Source organism: Macaca nemestrina, chromosome 5, assembly GCF_043159975.1.
Source record: "Macaca nemestrina isolate mMacNem1 chromosome 5, mMacNem.hap1, whole genome shotgun sequence".
Lineage (NCBI taxonomy): Eukaryota > Metazoa > Chordata > Mammalia > Primates > Cercopithecidae > Macaca > Macaca nemestrina.
In genome coordinates this window covers 78,739,053-78,760,404 of record NC_092129.1, presented here as the reverse complement: position 1 = coordinate 78,760,404, position 21,352 = coordinate 78,739,053, and the positions used below count along the sequence as shown (strand labels likewise).

General features: G+C 40.6%; 1 protein-coding gene and 1 long non-coding RNA gene across 2 annotated transcripts in view; one reads left to right on the top strand and one right to left on the bottom strand.

Annotated features, from left to right (window-relative positions):
- LOC105478761 (decaprenyl diphosphate synthase subunit 2) overlaps positions 1-6,201 on the bottom strand; it is a 296,816-nt gene extending 290,615 nt beyond the window's left edge. Inside the window, exon 1 of the mRNA XM_011736394.3 lies at positions 5,898-6,201. Coding sequence (XP_011734696.1) covers positions 5,898-6,193 — 296 coding nt within the window. The 5' untranslated portion in view covers positions 6,194-6,201. The remainder of the gene's footprint in view (positions 1-5,897) is intronic.
- Positions 6,202-6,561: 360 nt separating this feature from the next.
- Positions 6,562-16,290, top strand: LOC105478762 (uncharacterized). Its single transcript, XR_985428.3, has 3 exons — positions 6,562-7,130; positions 9,715-9,894; positions 14,943-16,290. It is a non-coding gene; the product is annotated as an uncharacterized lncRNA (long non-coding RNA).
- The last annotated feature ends 5,062 nt before the right edge of the window (positions 16,291-21,352 follow it).

Genomic DNA, 21,352 nt, shown 5'->3' with positions numbered 1-21,352 from the left:
CTCAAACTCCTGACCTAAGGTGATCCACCCACCTTAGCCTCCCAAAGTGCTGGGAATACAGGCGTCAGCCATCCCACCCAGCTGTGATATTATCCTATGTTTTCTTCTGAAAGTTTTATAGTTTAACATTTCACATTTAAATCCATTTTAAGTGGACATTTATTTCACAAATAATCCGTTTTACATTGACTTTTAAAAAATATTGTTATGAGGTTTAGGTCAAGGTTCATTTTTTTGCCTATGATGTTCAATTGTTCCAGCCCTATTTTTGGAGAAGGAAGAAAAAAAAAAAAAAAAAAAACTATCCTCCCTCCATTGAATTGTTTTTGCACTTTTGTTAAAAATCAACTGGGCATATTTGTGTTGATCTATTTCTGGGTCCTCTATTCTGTTCCATTGATCTGTCTGTTCCTCTGCTAATACCACAGTGTTTTGATTGATGCAGCTATATAGTAAGATTTAACAGTAGGTGGAATGATTCCTCACCCATGTTTTCTTTTTCCAACATTTTAGCTATTCTAAAATGTTCTAGTTTTTACTATTCTAGCTCTACTCATGCTGCTCACTTTATTGCACTGCTTATCCTTGCTTTTAAGGTCTTCCCCGTACCTAGTAGAGGTATGGCAGCCTGGAGAAGAAAGGCAAAAAAAGAATCATGAAGGAAAAAAATAATATTATACAACTACTACCCTAAAACACTACTCATGTAATTTTTATCCATTCTTTCTTCAATGGAGTCCCAATTTCTCCATGAAAAGTTCTCTACTATTCCAAGCCATCTCTCTATGCAGTAACTCATTAACCACAAGTCACTTGTTTCCTTCTGTTAGATATTTGTAAATATCTTTTGTGTCAACTCACCAAGGGACAGGGTCCATGTTTTAGACTTCCTTTTTTTTTCTTTTCTTTTTTTTTTTGAGATAGGCTATCACTCCGTTGCCCAGGATGGAGTGCAGTGGCATGACCACAGCTCACTGCAGCCTCGACCTCTTGGGCTTAAGGGATCCTCTCAGCTCAGCCTCCCAAGTAGCTAAGACCACAGGCATGCACCAGCACACCTGGATAATTATTTGTATTTTTTGTAGAGATGGGGTTTCGCCATGTTGCTCAGGTTGGTCTCAAACTCCTGAGCTCAAGCAATCTGCCCACTTTGACCTCCCAAAGTTCTGGGATTGCAGGCATGAACCACCACAGCTGGTCTAGACTTCTTTATATCACTTCGTAGGTTTCAATAAACATTTAGTAAATTAATTGGTGATTATCTAATTATAGATTACAACAGAGAGATCCTAGGAAATCTAGATGAACAAGAGTAAAAATGAGCTAAATGCTCCTCTATTCCTAGTAACAGAATCATTATCTCACCAAACCTCAGGATTTTTAATCTCATTTCTCATTTAGTGTTAAATTAAAGAGTATATGTCACATCTAAGCTGTTTTTCCCTTTTCTTGACAAGCTGTCTTAGGTAAAGAGATCAGTGAAGAGCAAATTACAGTGGTTTCCATTTTTTTTCCTGCTTTTGCTAACAAAGTCACCATTCATCTAAATTTTAGGGCTGATAGACATGATTCACCCCTAACATACCATGTAGCTTTATTTGAAAAATAAATGGTTCCAGCCTGGGAAACAAAGCAAGACTCTGCCTCAAAAAAATAAAAATAAAAAACAAAAAAATACAGCTGCTTAATCCATGATTTTAGTTATAATTTACAATAATCATTACCTGCTTAACCTCTGGATCAAATGCCTGCTCCTTTGCTGAAATACCTGTGTACAGTGTATACACATATATATACAGATATAGATCCACACCCCAAAAGTTTCTTTATTGGCTGACTATGACTTTAGGCTGTTTAAATAATGTGCAACACATTATCGTAGGTAAATCGAACAAAATTATATGCAGATTAGCTCTTTCTTTTCTTACAAAATATAGCAATTCATACCTACTACGACAACTTTGCAAAAACTTACTTATTCTGTGCCTTTCCAATTTTGTCGCTGTACTATAGTACTACAAGGCAGGTTAGGCAACAATTAGGAAAGTTTTAGAACCATTAGTCTCACAAACTTTCATCTAGGGTGCCTCTGGTGGCCTCTGAAGAGATCTTCTCCAAACCCTCATCTGATGTTCTTGCAACTATGTAGATGAACTACAGTTCTCATAATATACACATTAATAAGGCTCTTTTTAGCTCCACCCTTTTCAGTTCTGTGCTTTATTATGGACTACAATACTCACAATGCAATACTACAGCCCCTATCATTTACACTATCACTCCCATTAAACACAAAGAAACCTCCTACTGGATTACCAAAAACTAAGAAACCTGGGCCAGGCGCAGTGGCTCACACCTGTAATTCCAACACTTTGGGAGGGTGAGGTGAGCAGATCATGAGGTCAAGAGCTCGAGACCATTGTGGCCAACATGGTGAAACTCCTTCTCTACTAAAAATACAAAAATTAGCTGGGTGTGGTGGCGTGTGCCTGCAATCCCAGCTACTTGGGAGGCTGAGGCAGGAGAATCACTTAAACCAGGGAGCCAGAGGTTGCAGTGAGCCGAGATCACGCCACTGCACTCCAGACTGGCAATAGAGCAAGACTCCGTCTCAAAAAAAAAAAAATTAAGAAATCTCTTAGTTCTCGTGTTATGAGAACTAGGAGTAACCTGAACTCAGAAGTTGTTTATGAGAGTATAAACTGGTACATTCACTTTAGAAAGCATTCTAAAGATAAACATGTGCACATTCAACAATTACACTCCTGTTTTTATATCCTCATGACATGAACACCAAAGGATAGGCAAACATATTTATAACAGCATTTTTCATAATACCAAGAAATGCAACAACCCAAATGTTAATTACAAGATGACTGTGAGGCCCAGCGCAGTGGCTCACGCCTATAATCCCAGCACTTTGGGAGGCTGAGGTGGGCGGATCACGAGGTCAGGAGTTCGAGACTAGCCTGGCCAACATGGTGAAACCCTGTCTCTACTAAAAATACAAAAATTAGCCAGGCATGATGGCAGGCGCCTGACTAATTTTTGAGACCTACTTGGGAGGATGAGGCAGGAGAATCGCTTGAACCTGGGAGGCAAAGTTGCAGTGAGCCAAGACTGTGCCATTGCACTCTAGTCTGGGCAACAAGAGTGAAACTCTGTCTCAAAATAAATAAATAAACAAATAAAAGATGACTGTGGTATATTCACACAACAGAATTTCATACACCAGTGAAAATCTAATGAACTACAGTCAAACACATCACACAGATGAATCTCAGAAACCATGAATTTTAAAAAGGAAGTCGCATAAGGCCATATGTAATAAACTACCATATTTGTACACTGCAAAGAAACCAGTAAAATGAAACATTATTATTTAGAAAAATAACAATGTAATTTTATTTATTTCATTTTGAGACAGGGTCTCTTGCCCAAACAGGAGTGCAGTGGCACAATCACGGCTCACAACAGCCTTGACCTCCCAGCTCAAGCAATCGCAATTCTCCCAAGTAGCTGGGACTACAGATGTGCACCCCCACGCCCAACTAATTTATTTTATTTTTTGTAGAGATAGGGTTTTGCTATGCTGCCCAGGCTGGTCTCAAACTCCTGGGCTCAAGCGATCTTTCTACTTTGCCTCCCAAAGTGCTGGGATCACAGACATGAGCCACCACACCAGGACCCATGGTAATTTTGAAAAGGAACAATGTTTAAAAACAGTTTAGTGGGAGTCAGGGAGATGGACTGAGGAGTACACATTTAGCTTCAACAGGACTGGTAAAGTTATAGTTCTTAAGTTGGGTAATAGTAGGCTTATTCGTTTCATTAAGCTTTAAACATACTTGTGTGTGTATGTGTTTTGAGTGTGTATCATCTAGAATCTCTGGAAAACTAACATTCCAGCTAGTCATAAGGTGATGTTCCTGATAACTAGGAACAATGCCAAGGAATAAAATCACTTTATTATTACTATTTGATAACTTCTGTAGTAAGAAAATGACAGGTGCCTCAAAAAATTAAAGCAAGGGGTGGGTAAGGGAAGTGAGTGTGGCTAAAAAAGAGCAAAATGAGGAATCCTTATAGTGCTGAAAATGTTCTTTATCTTAACTGTATCAACATAAATACCCTGCTTATGCTATTACACCATCGTTTAAAAAGATGTTACCATTGGGAGAAACAGGGTTAGGTGTATATTAGATATCTTTGTGTTATTTCTTCGAACTGCATGTAAATCTACAACTACTTCAAAATAGAAGTTTACTTTTAAAAAACAACAACAGAAACAGGTCCTTTTAGTCCTAGATTTCTCCACCTTGGCATTATTGACATTTTGCAGCACCTAATTATTTCTTGTGGGTCTGTCCTGGGAATTGAAGGGTAGCATCCCTGGCCTCTATCCACTAAATGCCAGTAATGCTAGTAATGTGCCTCCATTTGTGACAACCAAAAATGTCTCCATACATGCCAAATGTCCCCAGGGTGGGAAAATTGCCCCAGTTGAGAACCAGTGCTCTAGTCATAAAAGCCAAGAAGAGATATGAAAATGTTCCTAATTGAAGAAGATGACAGAGATAGAACAACTAAATGCAATACTTGATTCTGGACTGAATCCTGTCCTGGAGGGTAAAGAATGCTATAAAGAACATTATTAGGCCAATTAACAAAATTGAAATTAAACGGTAGATTAAATAAAAGTATTGTATCAATATTAAATATACCTAAGTTGGTAACTGTAGTGTACTTATGTAGGAGATTACCGCTATGCTTAGGAAATACATACTGAAGTATTTAGGGGAAAAGGATCATGATGTATGCAATCTACCACCAAACGATTCAGAAAAAAACATAGAAAGATATATACACGTGAATAGTATATATATGTGTGTTTATGCATTTAATGAATATATTGACATATATAGACATATATATCTACGTAGTAGGTGAATCTGATTAAAGAGTATGCAAGTGTGTTCTTTGAACTGTATTATTTCTGTAACTTCGCTGTACGTTTAAACTAATTACATATCAGAAGTTGTGGGGTTTTTTTAAGCGGAAGAAAAAAAAAAAACTTTTGGCTGGGCACGGTGGCTCACGCCTGTAATCCCAGCACTCTGGGAGGCCGAGGCCAGTGGATCACGAGGTCAGGAGATCGAGAAACCCCGTCTCTACTAAGAACACAAAAACAAAATTAGCCGGGCATGGTGGCGGGCACCTGTAGTCCCAGCTACTCCAACCTGGGTGACAGACCGAGACTCCGTCTCAAAACAAACAAACAAACAAACAAACAAAAAACAAAAACAACCAAAAAAAAAAAAAACTTTATAAATCCTAAAGGCAGGTTTCACAGCAGTAGTACAGCATAAGTGATAAATATCCCAAGAAGATAATGACTACTAACGGGACAAATTCCTACTTCAACCCCAAGACATTCGTTGGAAATAAATTATCTACCTTCAGCCTCTCTCTCTCTCTCCTTCCCTACTTTCTGGAGGTGAACCCCTGAACAGTGCGGGACAGAAAATTAATCTAGCCCATTAAAATAAAAAAAAAAATTAAAAATACCCCCATCTCTAGGAAGTGACTCAATAAACATACATCCCCGCTTGATTTCTCCACAAATCGCTGAGGCATCTTCATCCTCAACAATTAAGAAGCAAAATCGCGGAAAGCATACAGTGTTTCAAAGAAAACCACTTATCCGCTCAGCTGAGCAATAACGTTAAGTGGACTAGAGAAGAGACAACATAGAATGTCTAGGAGGACTGAGTAAAAAGGAAAGACTAAAAAGAGATAAACCAGGAGCCAGTCTGAGAGAGGTAGAATGCGTGTGCCTGCCAGAAAAAAAGTATTCCAATGAGTGCGAGTGTGTCAGCGGGAGAGGGGTAGCTCACCTGGCTGTGGTAAGCAGAGGGTGCTGAGTGCCCACCAGCTTCCGCACCTGCATAGCGATGTTGCTGAGCTCGTCGCTCAGCAGGCAGCGAAGGCTCATGAAGGACGTGGGGTACCCCACGATCTTCTCCGCCTCTGACACTACCTGATTCCAGTGGGCTGGGGACTTGGAGGACTGACCACGCCAAGAGCCCACCGAGGAGATGGTGTCGAGGGACGGGGACCACCACAGGCGACGCGGGGAACCCGAGGCTCCGAGATAACGGGGCAAGTGCAACAGCAGCTGCCGAAGGTTCATGGTTTGAGTCTGGAAGGGTCTGGGACCTGGGGGTATCCAGAGGTGGCGCGGGAAACAACGCAGGGGCAGAGGAGGAACTTGCAGTAACTAAAAGGAAGCGGCAATTCTTGACCCTCAGAGGAGGGTGGCTTCCTGGAGCAGTGCCCAGAAACGAACTTTAACTGCTGCTTTCTGCGGCCCAGTCTGGGCAAACAACAACCCCAGCTCAGCACTGCCCCCGGCCACCCGGGGTAGAAACCACAGCCGCTGCCTATGCGGAGGACGCCATATTGGAGGCATGGAATGCGGCCTGCCGTAAAGACGGAGGCGGGTTGTTAAAAATGCTCTCTACTTTACGGCGTACCCGATAACGCCCCCGAAGGGGCGGTGCTTTGGAGGTGAACCCGGGAAGGCGAGGCGAGGCGAGGCTCCTCCCACCCCTCCGCTCTGGGCCAGCGAAGGTCGCGGGTGTTAGGGATCAGTTGTTGGGGACGAGTGGTCCCTCTGCACACAGCGTGTGGGCCGAGTCTGGATTCATTAGAGTCCCCGGCGCCCAGCACTGAGTCGCATGCATAAGTATTGGTGTCACGAACAAGGGTCAGACCCTGGCTTGACCGCAGGGAAGGGCGTCGGGCGGAGGCACCAGTTCCTTCCGGAAGCCTTTCGTCGCTATAGCCGCCAGCCCCTGGAAGTGGCCGTGGCCGGGCGTGAAGGCGGCTCTTGGGGCTGCTTGCCTCCTGGAGCTGGGGCCACGGCTCAGTGGTGGAACGCCTAGTTGGGGCGTGGGGCTGAGCCCTCCTGCCCTCACGGCCCAACCAGACGAAAAGTGGCGTGGTGCGGCGGAAAGGGATCCCAAGGAAAGTCCTCGCATCCAACTTCGAATTACCGGCCTCGTCTCTGAGCCCTGGGAGAAACAGCGGTGCCTCCTTCCTGAGGGTGCGGAGAGAAGAATGAAACGGTGCCTGCTCCCTGCCTCTTATCTTCCCCTTTATGCCTAGCCTGAGCTCAACTCCAGGAATCAAGACTATCGCTGACTGGAATGCTTTTCACATACTAGTTCATGTATTACTTTATTTAATCCTCAGAACAGCCTCATTAAGTAGATAATATTAGTATTCTCCGTGTTTTGTATGAGGAAACTAAGGTGCAGTGGAGTCGTGTAAGTTGCCTAAGACCACACTACACAGGGATGTGAACCCAGACAATCTGGTTTCAGAATCCGTATTCTAACCAAAAGATTACACTGTCTAAATAATAGGCTCCCATCCACTCTTTTCTCCTTATTGCTGAGAGGAAACAGCCAATGTGATTATCTTTTCAGTAATGCTGCCTTTTTTTTCCCCCCCAAATGTGTCTAGGATCTTACCTCCTTTCTTATCACCTAAAACAGGTGTTAACCGTTCTTAATAAAGGATATATTATCCACTCTTAAAAATAGTTTGTAAAACTCAAACTTTCAAAATCCTTCCAAATTCATGGCATTTTATTTTTATTTTTTATTTGTTTTTTGAGATGGGTCTGAAAACTCTGTCGCCCAGGCTGGAGTGCAGGGGCGTGATCTCAGCTCACTGCAACATCTGCCTCCCAGGTTCAAGCAATTCTTGTGTCTCAGCCTCCCAAGTGGCTGGAACTACAGGCGCCCGCCACCATGCCTGGCTAACTTTTGTATTTTTAGTAGAGACAGGGTTTCACCATGTTGACCAAGCTGGTTTCAAACTCCTGACTTCGGGTGATCCGCCCACTTCGGCATCCCAAAGTGCTGGGATTACAGGTGTGAGCTACCGTTCCCGGCCTGTCAGTATTTTTTTTTTTTTTTTTTTTTTTTTTGAGACGGAGTCTCGCTCTGTCGCCCAGGCTGGAGTGCAGTGGCCAGATCTCAGCTCACTGCAAGCTCCGCCTCCCGGGTTTACGCCATTCTCCTGCCTCAGCCTCCCGAGTAGCTGGGACTACAGGCGCCCGCCACCTCGCCCGGCTAGTTTTTTGTATATTTTTAGTAGAGACGGGGTTTCACCAGGTTAGCCAGGATGGTCTCGATCTCCTGACTTCGTGATCCGCCCGTCTCGGCCTCCCAAAGTGCTGGGATTACAGGCTTGAGCCACCGCGCCCGGCCCCCTGTCAGTATTTTTTAAATGAGCATATGCATAATACTGTACCAGCCTCTTGAGCTACAAATAAAAATTGGGACTTAAAAACAAAGAGTAGTTGTTCACTTTGCAAAACAAGATGATTCTTTCTACAAAAGATTTAGCTTCATACTCTTCGGCAAGTTTTCCTTGTGATTTAAATTTTTTATTTTTTTACAAAAATTCAGTTTAGGTATAAATTCAGGGACACATTTTATTTAACGTGAATTGTGATTATAAGTATTAAACACAGTATATGCCCTCAAAGTAAGTAAGCTGAAGTTTGAAAATAATTCCTGTGAAAGAGATAAACTCTTGGCAACAAAATTCAGGTCTGTTAGGACATGAAAATAAATATGGAGAGTGAGATACTTTACCATTCCAGGAGATGAAAATAAATATGGAGAGTGAGATACTTTACCATTCCAAAAAGTTCCAAGGCCAGAGCTTCTGGGTTATCCAAGGTGAAAGAAGTCATGAAAATACAAAGAGAGATAGAGACTAATGTGATACATTGTGCACCTGAGGCTGTTTCTTCAGCCTCATGGTACCTTAAGGGTAACTTTTCATGCAATTTCCTCAGTAGCAATTCACAGCATGTACTTTAATTTCTCCACAGAAGCCAAGTGCATTATTCGCTGGTCATACTCTATTAACCAAGTTTTTGATTATTCATGGGACTCTGGGTCCCATTTACTTTAAATAATCAGCACTTTCCTTTATACTTACAGTTAAAAGGTTGCATTATACTTAATGATAATCAGTTTTTAGAAGGTTAAAATGGTATTTGTTCTTTAATCTCCCAGATAAATATGTTATTCCTTAGAGTCTTTATGATTAAAGATATTTCTGAATTGCTAGTGACTTTTGGAGGAACAGGGAGGGGGAGTATCTGTGATTCTGCCCTTCCTCTGCCACTGATAATAGTTATTTTAAGGATGTCTGTGAATGTGTGCATAAAGAAAGAATACAGCAGGATTTCTCAGCCTTGACATTATTGGCATTTTGGACCAGATAATTCTTTGCTGGGGGAAGTGGGGGCAGTCCTGAGTATTGTATGGTGTTGAGTAGCATTCCTGACCTCTACCTACTAGATGTTAGCAGCACCCCTTTGCAAGTTGTGACAACCAGGTATGTCTCCAAACATTACCAAATGTCTGTCCCCTGGAGTGCAGAATTGCCCACTGGGAAATGGGAGATGCTGAAAGAAAAAAACAGTGTCCATCCATGACATTTACTCCTACAAAGCAGCAGAAGAGGTAGTCCTGGGTGAGAGTAGCCCTGCAGGTTACAGAGTGGTCACTCCACAATCTATGGAAACTTTCAGCCACACTCAGGGACTTCCCCTTGGCATCAGAGTTGTTTTGGAGACAGCAAGCTGACCAAAAATGATCACAATTCCTCCTCTATGTTTTTCAGGATTCTGAAGCTTATACCATTAGAACTCACATACTGGCCACTCTGCATTCTACTGACCTTAAAAAGAGTAAGGTCATATTTGATGTCCTTTTATTTGGCTGGAAATGCAAGCCAACCTTGGAAAATACAAGGTCTTAACAAGGATAGTGATGCTGTGGGCGTTGGTATTTCCACGATTAGGTGAGTGGAAATAGATAGAGATATTGCAGCCACCCTCCTTCTGTCAAACAATACAATCACCTATTGTTTACCCTGAGAGTTCTTCCAAAGGCAGATGAAAGCATTGTGGTGTATCTTGGGCCAAGATGATAAAAGGAGGCAAAAATCCAAAAGTTTGACCACCTACTTGGTTAGCAGGCTATGGAGATGCCACATAGTGCATTGAGAATGCAAAATGGTACGCGGCAGCTATGGAAGGGAATTTGATAATCCCTAGCAAAATTACATATATATTGCCCTCTGCCCTAGAAACCCACTTCTAGGAAAATATCCCAAAATAGAAAATGACTTAAGCACAAGCTTATTCATTGCAGTATTATTTGTAATACCAAAAGATTGGAAACAATCCAGATAACCCCAAGTAAGAGTTGGTTGAACAAACTCGAGTAAATCTACACAGTGAAACTATGCAATTGTGAAAAAGAATGAGGGCCATTTCTTTACACCAAGGTGAAATGATCTTCAGAATATATATTAGTGTAAAAAGAAAAAACCCAAAGTGCAGAACAGTAGATGTGCTTTTTTTTTGTAAGATAGCTAAGCTACAAATGCATATTTGAATATATTTGGAATAGGAGGAAAAGTGGAGGAGACAGGCATGGAAGCTAGACTACTCTGAATATACCTTGGCTATATGGTTTTGATTTTAGAATCATGTATGTGTTTTACATTTTCAAAATAATTTCAAATCCAAAAGAAAATTACAATTCCTAAAATTTGAAAACAAATAAGCTAAGTGTATATTAAGTTGGTGGCATAACCATACCAAGTAAACACTTTAATTACTTTAGAAAATACTGTTTTTGGCCACGCACAGTGGCTCAAGCCTGTAATCCCAGCACTTTGGGAGGCCAAGACGGGTGGATCACGAGGTCAGGAGATCGAGACCATCCTGGCTAACACAGTGAAACCCCATCTCTACTAAAAAAAATACAAAACACTAGCCGGGCGTGGTGGCGGGCGCCTGTAGTCCCAGCTACTTGGGAGGCTGAGGCAGGAGAATGGCGTGAACCTGGGAGGCGGAGCTTGCAGTGAACTGAGATCTGGCCACTGCACTCCAGCCTGGGCGACAGAGCAAGACTCTGTCTCAAAAAAAAAAAAAAAAAGAAAATATTGTTTTCACTGTACAATCATAATAGAATATATGCTCAGGATAAATAGAACAACAAGGATATCTTAAGCGTTAGTCAATAATCTTATTGCTAGTTGAAATACAGATAATATTATAGTACTTTCAAACTATTCTTGTATATTATAGGTAAAAACAATACTAGAGTTTTTAGGAACAGTGATTTTCAGAGTAAGTAGAATGGATGTAATATTAAAGTTGAATTAGAATATGAACTTATGATTCTTTTCTTTAAAAAAAATGTATTTCTTATATCCCAGTAAGAATTGTTAGGGGAAAAAAAGAAGCATTTTACTTCCTGTATCCCTTGGAAAGGCCTAGAAGTAATGACAATCTTGTAATAATAAGCACCTTTAGCATTCACTTTTTTTTTTTTTTTTTTTTTTTGAGACAGAGTCTCGCTCTGTCACCCAGGCTGGAGTGCAGTGGTGCAATTTCAGCTCACCACAACCTCCACCTCCTGAGTTCAAGCGATTCTCATGCCTCAGCCGCCCGAGTAGCTGGGACTACCGGTGCATGCCACCACATCCAGCTAGTTTTTTATATTTTTAGTAGAGACAGGATTTTGCTATGTTGGCCAGACTGGTCTCGAACTCCTGAGCTCAGGTGATCCACCTGCCTCAACCTCCCAAAGTGCTGGGATTACAGGCGTGAGCCACCACGCCCAGCCACATTTTACTTTCAAAAAACATCATTTCCTTTGAAAAGAAATGAGGCTCTTTGGAGGAATGGCAGATTTTTGTCTGGGGCAAGACATGTATATGATGAACCTTGAACATCTTGTGCCAGAAGTCAAGAAAGCTATTAAAGTCCAAAGGGACAGGTCAAAGGCACAAAGGGATCAGCATAAAGGAGCTCCCACTGGCTGAGAAGAGGACAATCTGAGCACCCAAAAAAGTAAGAACTAAAACTGATTGGAATTCATTGATTACATATAAATCGATGAGTTTATTATTACATATAACTGGGACAACATTCTGAATATTTGCAATGTCAAGAAAGAACTGAGCATTTATCCTTCCTTTCCTGTGTGAATTATATTTTGTGCTGTCTTAGCCTGGCTTACCCCCTTGAAAGTTGAACCTGAGACAAGGGCTTACTTTTAGGTAGTTTGTTTTGGACAGTGATCTCAGGAAGCAGAAGTGGATGACTAGGGAGAGTGAAACAGAGAGAGTCAGTACAAGGGTGTTATCTAGTTTGTCATCACTGTGGGCAATGAGGCCTTGAGCCATGTAGAATATACTTCATAATTGTCAGCTTGATGCAAGATAGCAGTTATTTATCAGCTCCTTTCTCCCATTGGTCCAAGTTTCCTCCTTGGGGCCTGAGCCCCCTCATACTTCTAAGCTATCATGTGTGAGTGCTAGGCAAATGTCCCTCCTTTGTAGTGTCAGAGGAACTCAGGGGCAGAAAATGAGATGTATGTGATGCAGATGAGGAGAGGTGCTCTCAGGTTACACCTGCAGGAAGCAGGTTGCTGCATCAATGGCCTTAGTAAAAGGTGGGCTGAGAGGATGTGAAACTGGGAACAAGCCACTTCTAATGGGGTAACCAGATGTCCAAGATCGATGAAGGAAAGTTCTACTTTATAAAAATAATTACATCAAATAAAAGAGAAGTGATAGAATCAGGAAATCACCATTTTACAATTCCTCATGAATTAGTTGATTTAGGCAACAATTATCAAAATGTGAGGCTGATGGGGAACCCTGCAATGAAGGTCTCAGGCTAACACCACCTGCAACTATTAACCAATCTCAGTGTCACTACGAGTGGGGAGTCCACCCATATGTGCCTCCTCCTGTGGTGCTTTATGAAGTACATACCACCACCTAAGAAATATTTTAGCTTAAACAGTTGAATCTAAATCTCATCAAGTCTTCAGGACTAACAGAAACATAGGAGAGGTAGAAATAAGTAAAATGGCATCACAAGGAAGCCAATGGACAAATCCAGCCTGTGGGATGGTCTGCAAGCCAACTGCCTGGGTCTCTTCAACAGGACAAGGGAGGAAGAAGGGAGTAAAGGGACTCCCCTAGATTGAAAGATTTTTTTTTTTTTTTTGAGACAGAGTCTCGCTCTGTCGCCCAGGCTGGAGTGCAGTGGCCAGATCTCAGCTCACTGCAAGCTCCGCCTCCCGGGTTTATGCCATTCTCCTGCCTCAGCCTCCCAAGTAGCTGGGACTACAGGTGCCTGCCACCACACTCGGCTAGTTTTTTGTATTTTTTTAGTAAAGACAGGGTTTCACTGTGTTAGCCAGGATGGTCTCGATCTCCTGACCTCATGATCCGCCCTTCTCAACCTCCCCAAATGCTGGGATTACAGGCTTAAGCCACTGCACCTGGCCGATTGAAAGATTTTAAGAGGTAAAGCAAACCAAGTGTAATGTGTAGACCTTGTTTGGATTCTCATTCTAACTAACTGTTAAATGTAAGTTTCGAGACACTCAAAGAAATTTGAATATAGTTTTGATATACTAGATACTGCAAAAGACTTACATGTGAGTCTATAAGAAAATGTTCATATTTTAAAGTGATGGATACTAATGTATATAGGGATAAAATAACAGTGCCAGGAATTTGCTTTAAGACACTTCAGGAAGGGAAAAATAGATGAAAGAAGTATGTTAAAATCTAAAAAGTTGTTCTAGATTATGGGCATATGGTATTCATTATACTTTTCTGTTGTGTGTATTTTTGAATATTTTCTTTTTTTTTTTTTTGAGACGGAGTCTCGCTCTGTCGCCCAGGCTGGAATGCAGTAGCCGGATCTCAGCTCACTGCAAGCTCCGCCTCCCGGGTTCACGCCATTCTCCTGCCTCAGCCTCCCGAGTAGCTGGGACTACAGGCGCCCGCCACCTCGCCCGGCTACTTTTTTGTATTTTTTAGTAGAGACGAGGTTTCAGCGTGTTAGCCAGGATGGTCTCGATCTCCTGACCTCATGATCCGCCGTCTCGGCCTCCCAAAGTGCTGGGATTACAGGCTTGAGCCACCGCGCCCGGCCTTTTGAATATTTTCATAATGAAAAAATTTAAAAGACAAATAAATATCCTCATCACTATTCTACAAATGGAAATAAGTCAGATGATTTGCCCCAAATCGTAAAGCTGGAAAGTGGTAGAGCCAGAATTAAATCTAACTCATCTCATTCATTCCCCTGTATTCTGTTGCCTTCAAAACTAAATGCACTTTGGCAGAGCACAGTGAATCACGCCTGTAATCCCAGCACTTTGGGAGGCCAAGGTGGGCAGATCACGAGGTCAGGAGATCGAGACCATCCTGGCTAGCACAGTGAAACTCCATCTCTACTAAAAATACAAAAAATTAGCCGGGCGTGGTGGTGGGTGACTACAGGTCCCAGCTGCTTGGGGGCTGAGGCAGGAGAATGCCGTGAACCCGGGAGGCAGAGCTTGCAGTGAGCTGAGATCGTGCCACTGCACTCCAGCCTGGGCGACAGAGCAAGACTCTGTCTCAAACAAAACAAAACAAAACAAAACAAAAAACCTAAATACACTTTGTTTATTTTTTCACTTATTTTCCAACCTCAGGTATACATAATTGCTTCTTGACAAAATTTCATCATTGGTCCATGCATTGTTCTTTTTGATTGTATCATGGTGGTAGCCAGATTCCAAGATGGTGCCCAATGATCCCTGCCTCCTGATAGTCACATCCTGAGTCCCCTTCCACATTGTTCCAGGGTTGGTTTGTGTGATCAATAGCATCTAGCAGAAATGATGGCATGTCACTTCTGATATTAGCTTTATAAAAGACATTGTGGCTTCCATCTTGGGCATTTTTTTACACATTCTTTCTCTCTTGCTCTCTTTCTTTCTCTCTCTCTCTCTCTCTCTCTCTCTCTCTCTCTGCTTGCACTGCAGGGAAACCATCTCAGGAGTAGCCCTGTAGTGAGGAACTGAGCCTCATACCAACAGCCACATGAATGAGCCTTCTTGAAAATGGATTCTCTAGCTCCTTCAGAGACTGCATCTGTGATTGACAGCTTCACGATTACCTCCTGAGAGACCCTAAGCCAAAAGCACCCAGAGTCCTGACCCTAGAAACTATGTGAAATAACAAATATTTAAGTTGCTAAATTAGGTAACTTATTATGCTGCAGTAAATTACTGATACAATTATCTATTAATCTTTTTATAATTTAATACATAAAGTGAACTTGCCACTAACACAAGAACTAGAATATTAATCATAGCTTACTTCTATCTATGTGACCTTTCTCCATCCCTTTCCCCTTACTTACCAAACTAAAGTTATCTTTATCCTGAATTTTGTATTTGTCATTCCCATCGCTTTTCAAAAATATAATTTAATAATATATATATTCCTAAAATATGTCATATAATAGTGGTTTGTTAGTTTTAAGTTAAAAGTGAAGTTTCATGATAGATGTAATTTTCTGTGGCCTTTTTAATTTATTCAACATTATTTTGCTGAGATTCACCCAAATCATACATACATAGTGGCAGTTCATTTGTTTTGACTATTGTATAGTATCCATTGTGTGACTATACTACTCTTCATCCACTCTCCTGTCAGTGGTCATTGGGATTGCTCCGGGGTGTTTTCTATTACAACAATGCTGCCATGAACAGGTTTACAAATGCCTCCAGGTGCACATAGCAAGGATTTATATCTAGCATTGGAATTACTTGGTTGTAGAGTATATGAATGAGCCAAACAGCTTTCCAAAGTGGCTATACCAATTTACGCTTCCACCAGCCGTTTATGAGAGATCCTCTCATCACTTGATATTGGCAGATTTCTTAAAATTTCTACACAAATGGGTATAAAACAGAATCTCATTATGGTGTAGATATGCATTTCCCTTATCACTAGGAAGATGTCTGAATGCACTTTCCATATTGTAGATTAGACCTCAAATATGGTGTGGGAAGGTACGACGAATTCTTTATTACAATTGTTCTCTTTGGTTTAATTTTTAGGTCTTCCCATCTCAGATCCTCCCTCCTCATATCACAATAGTCCTTTCTCGCCATTTCCTTTAATGTTCTGAGTGTTTGACCTTAGAACAACTGTAGTTAGGGAGGAAATGGACCAAGACCTACTCTCCTTTTTTGTAATTTCTCTCCCTACAGGGCAGCAGTGTGGAATTGACTTGTGGAATCGACTAGTGGTGCTGCTAGTTAATTTCACACTAGGATTAGCTCAACAGGGGAAGAAGTTGATCCTTTTCTTTTACAAAGGCTCTTTCTGGGGGACTATTTTCTTTTAGAAACTTAGAATAAAAAGAAAAATCTGCTGAGAAGGTTTTTACTTGAATGTAGACAGTATTATAAAATAGCCATGTAGGTTCTAAACCTCTGTCCTGAATTAACTGTATGATCAGAGGCTAGTTACTTAACACCCTGAGTTTAAAATTACTCATTTGTAAAACAAAAATCGACAATCTCTTGGGTCCATTTAAGTGCCAAAATGTTTTTATTCCATGAACAAAATTAGCTAGTAAACTGACTTGTTCCTTAAGGTAATTTCATCTTCTCCACTTACTTGCTTCCTACCAACCTAATTGATCTTGGCATTAACACAGGTTAAAACTTGAGGCCCTAGGCTGGTCACAGTAGCTTCTGCCTGTAATTCCAGCACTTTGGGAGGCCAAGGCAGGAGGATCACTTGAAGCCAGGAGTTCAAGACCAGCCTGGACAACAAAGTGAGATCCTGTCTCTACAAAAAATTTACACACACACACACACACACACACACACACACACACACACGATTTCAGACAGGGCCCTGTCATGCTTCTTGAATCAATATGTTTGCCACTGCATCCCCAGAACTCAATACTATATCTGCCAAAGAATAGGCACCACATAAATATTTGTTGGTCAGCTGAATGAATAATGAATGAACAAGCTAGGTCTTTATGCTCCATTCCCGTTTCCCCTCTACCATCATACTCAAAATCAGAAGTTACTTGAGTTGTACTTTACTTATGATGAGACAATCAGGAAGCACAGAGTAGAGAATGTCTCCAATACTGCAAGTCTAGCTGGCTCTCCTTTACTGTTTAAATGTTTCTCATCAATAGCAAAGTAACCACACCCAGTTGATCTCTGGGCTTGAGGACCAGGTATCAGTATTTTTCAAATACTCTCCAGGAGGTTCTAATACACAGCCAGGTTGAGAATCGCTATTTTGGAAAAAAATAAAACACTCTACTCTTTATTTCTGTTACTTTTTGTTGGCTTTCTCTCTCTTTCTTGTTTCTGCATTTCTTTCTTTGCTCCTTTCTCCTTTATTTTTAAAGAAATATTGGTCAGACTCCATTTTCTAGGGTCCTAGAGAAATTCTGGTAGATCTGTATATAGAAAACTCTCTGTTGCATAGAAGGTATATATAGGTAATATCAGGTAACAGGGAGGGATGAAGACATACAGCATTTATTACATGTATATGGACTGATAACTTCAAATTATAGAGTTGTCAAGGCATCTTGTCAGTAACTGCTGCCCTAGAGTAATAAATGTAACCCCTAAATTATATGACAGTATTCCCTTTGTCTTAAAATATAATTTCCTCCAAATTGGAAAGTGTTTCATTCAGGTGAAAGTGTTTCTATGGGTGAAAATAATAAATCAGTTTTGTCAATTCTAAGAAATCATTTTTCAAAAATTCAGTGAAAAAACTCGTGTTTTTTTCTGTTCGCGGCATTCTGTTCATAAGTTCAATGACCAATTCAGTTAAGTCAATTTGAAGCCCCATGTTCTCACCCTAATTTCGTTCTAGAAATAGCTATTAACAGTCCCCACAAATTAAACTCACATATTCAAAGACTATTATGATATGGCTATAGGTAAATGGACCTTTAAAAACTATTTCTTAGGCTGGGCACGGTGGCTCATGCCTGTAATCCCAGCACTTTGGGAGGCCGAGGCGGGCTGATCACCTGAGGTTAAGAGTTTGAGACCAGCCTGACCAACATGGAGAAACCCCATCTCTACTAAAAATACAAAATTAGCCAGGCGTGGTGGCACATGCTTGTAATCCCAGCTACTCAGGAGGCTGAGGCAGGAGAATCACTTGAACCCGGGAGGCGGAGGCTTTGGTGAACTGAGATTGTACCATTGCACTCCAACCTGGGCAACAAGAGCAAAACTCCGTCTCAAAACTAAAAATAATAAAAATAATAAAAAAGACAATAAAAACTATTTCATATAAAGCAATGTGTCAGAAATGAGAGAGAGAGAGAGACTCCTTTATTAACCTTGGCAATATGGCAGTATGGAAGCAGTGATATCAACTGGCTAGGCTGCAAAGAATTTGCAAAAGACCTTTTGAGAAAATCAGGTAACTAGGGCAATTTGTGTAAGGTCATTGCCCAGAAGCTGACACTCACATAAAATAGATGTCATTGTCAACTACTACAGTATCAGAGCTGTTTCTCAAAATTATCCTGGTTTAAATCAAGCAGAAGAGCTTACTCTAATGTTTTCTGTTATTTGAAATCATGCCATAAATAAACATCTGTAATAAATATGTCTGAACATTAAAGGGCTAATATGACTGTGGTGGGAGTAATAGATTTGAAGTGCATGACAAAATAAAAGGAATATGCTGATGTCAAAGGGAGTAAGAGTTGCTTTATTTTTCTAAGAATAAAAGACATTGGGTCCCCAAAGTCTAAACAAAGAACAGCTCTACAAAAGATGCTCTTCCCATGGATAGTGACACAGCTCAGTGACTAAGGGATCAGACATGGGAGCCAGATGCCCTGTGTTTGAGTCCCAGCTTTGCTGTTAACCAACAGTACAATGTTGGGCAAATTATGCAACTTCTCAGTACTGTCGTTTTCTTATTGGGAAGATCAGCAATACCTATGGCAATGGGTAATTTTGAAGAGTAGCCTGAGTTCATAAATTACAATCAGTGCCTGACACATAGTAAGTTTATAATATGAACCCTTATTATTCTCCACTTTTCAAGGAAAAGTTCTCCTAACTTCAAATCAATAATAATTTTAAAAAGCTATAAAGTGTTTTTACTTCTTATGCTTTTAGGAATGTAGCTCTTTTTAATTCTAGAACAAATCATGTAAGACAATTGGCCGGGCACAGTGGCTCACATCTGTAATTCCAAACACTTTGGGAGGCCGAGGTGGGCAGATCACAAGGTCAGGAGTTCGAGACCAGCCTGGCCAATATGGTGAAACCCCATCTCTACTAAAAATACAAAAGTTAGCCAGGCACAGTGGCGCGCACCTGTAGTCCCAGCTACTCCCGAGGCTGAGGCAGGAGAATTGCTTGAACCCAGGAGGCAGAGGTTGCAGTGAGCCGAGATTACACCACTGCACTCCAGCCTGGACGACAGAGCGAGATTCTGGCTCGTTAAAAAATAAAAAATAAAAAAATAAGACAATTGAAATGCTGTGTTGCTCATGAATATTATGATGATGTTGTTTTAAGGAAGTTTGTGGTTGTATGGCTTACAACTTATTTTAGAGAAAAATCTATTCACTATTGAAAACATTTTTTGAATTAGACTTCTCTTAGAGTGACCTCTTTGTAGCAGTTTTTAATGGATTTTTTTTTCTTTTTACTTTTTATTATAGAAGTTTTCAAGCTTCACACAAAAGTAGAAAAAATAGGATAATAAGCCCCTATGTACTTATTATCCAGTTTTGGTAATTATCAACATTTTGCATTTCCCTTCACCAAAATGTTGGAATATGTTGAATCAAATCTAAGATACCACAATGTTTTACTTGTAAATATTTCAGAATTTATAATAAAGACTTCCTTTTTAAAAAAGTAACATCACGCCTGTAATGCCAGCACTTTGGGAGGCCAAGGTGGGTGGATCACCTAAGGTCAGGAGTTCAAGACCAGCCTGGCTAACATGGCAAAACCCTGCCTCTACTAAAAATACAAAAATTAGCTGGGTCTGGTGTCAGGCACCTGTAATCCCAGCTACCCGGGAGGCTGAGGCACAAGAATCGCTTGAAGCCGGGAGGCGGAGGTTGCAGTGAGCCTAGATTGTGCACTGCACTCTAGCCTGGGTCACAGAGTAAGACTGTGTCTCCAAAAAAAAAAGTAACAACAATACAGTTGCACGTAAAAAATTATCAAAATTCTTAATATTCAAATTGTCTTAAAAATACCTTTCTGTAGTTGATTTACTTAAATCAAGATCCAAAGCTTTTAGTTTCTATTTTGGAAGCTATTTCAGCTTTATACTTATTCTAAAGGCAAATGAATGACTACAGCTGCGACTGGAAATTGAAATCATTATAATAAGAGAGAAAGCTAGAGTGAGAAATGGGAGTCTAACAATAGGTTTGGGTTTTATCTGTAATACTGACCTAGGGTTATAATATATGATGTTAGATTCTTTTGCTACTGCAATAAGAAGAAAAATAATTTTTCTAAAGTACTGTGGTGTAAGAAGCATAGAGAGTTCAAAAATAGCCTGTCTGTGGGCATTGCAAGCCCCTGAAGTTGCATGATCTGGTCAATATCTCAGTCTTTGAAAGTCTTCTGGGTGTAGCTCCTACTTCTCTATTCCATACTTTCTCTTTTCTTCCTTATAAATATTTCCAAAGGACTTGTCTGTGACATTTGTACCTTGGTTCTCCTATTTTACAGTCATGCTTCAGTATCTTTTTCTTTCTCTTCAGGACTCCTTGCATACCTCTTCAGACCTGAACCTAATGTTTTTATTGGACTTCATTGTTTTTACAGTTGCTTTAATATGACTGCCACTGCAGCCCTCAGGTATTCTTACAAAAAGACACTTAATTAATTACTTTACAGGTTACTAATAATTATCAGAATATATGATGTTTCCCTTTCGATGTAGTTGAGTAGGAAATAAGTAGCAAAGGTAGTATTTAAACAGAGAAAATGTTAATATGTTTATATTGGGGAGATTCTAAAAATAAATAAACACACGTCCTCTGTGAAGTCCTATGACTTTCCCTCTTACAGCTATGAAAGCTAAGAGAAAATCATCTTTATTGATTAGGATCTCAAAATAGAGTATTTTATCTTGTCTACTTCTTTTCCTCAGGTTCCATTTATTATCATAAAATCACCACTGCTATTGTTCTCTTTGTAATACCTTCTGCAGTCCAGTTTATTAAAACTGTGTAGAGTGATAGTTAAGAGCCTAGCCTCTGAAATCAGCTTGGATTCAAATCCCAGCTTCATTACTTCCTACCTGTGTTTTTGGGAAAATCATTTAGTCTTTTCTGTGATTTGGTTTCTTCATCTGTTAAATGGGTGTAATATACCTACATACCTACCATGTTATA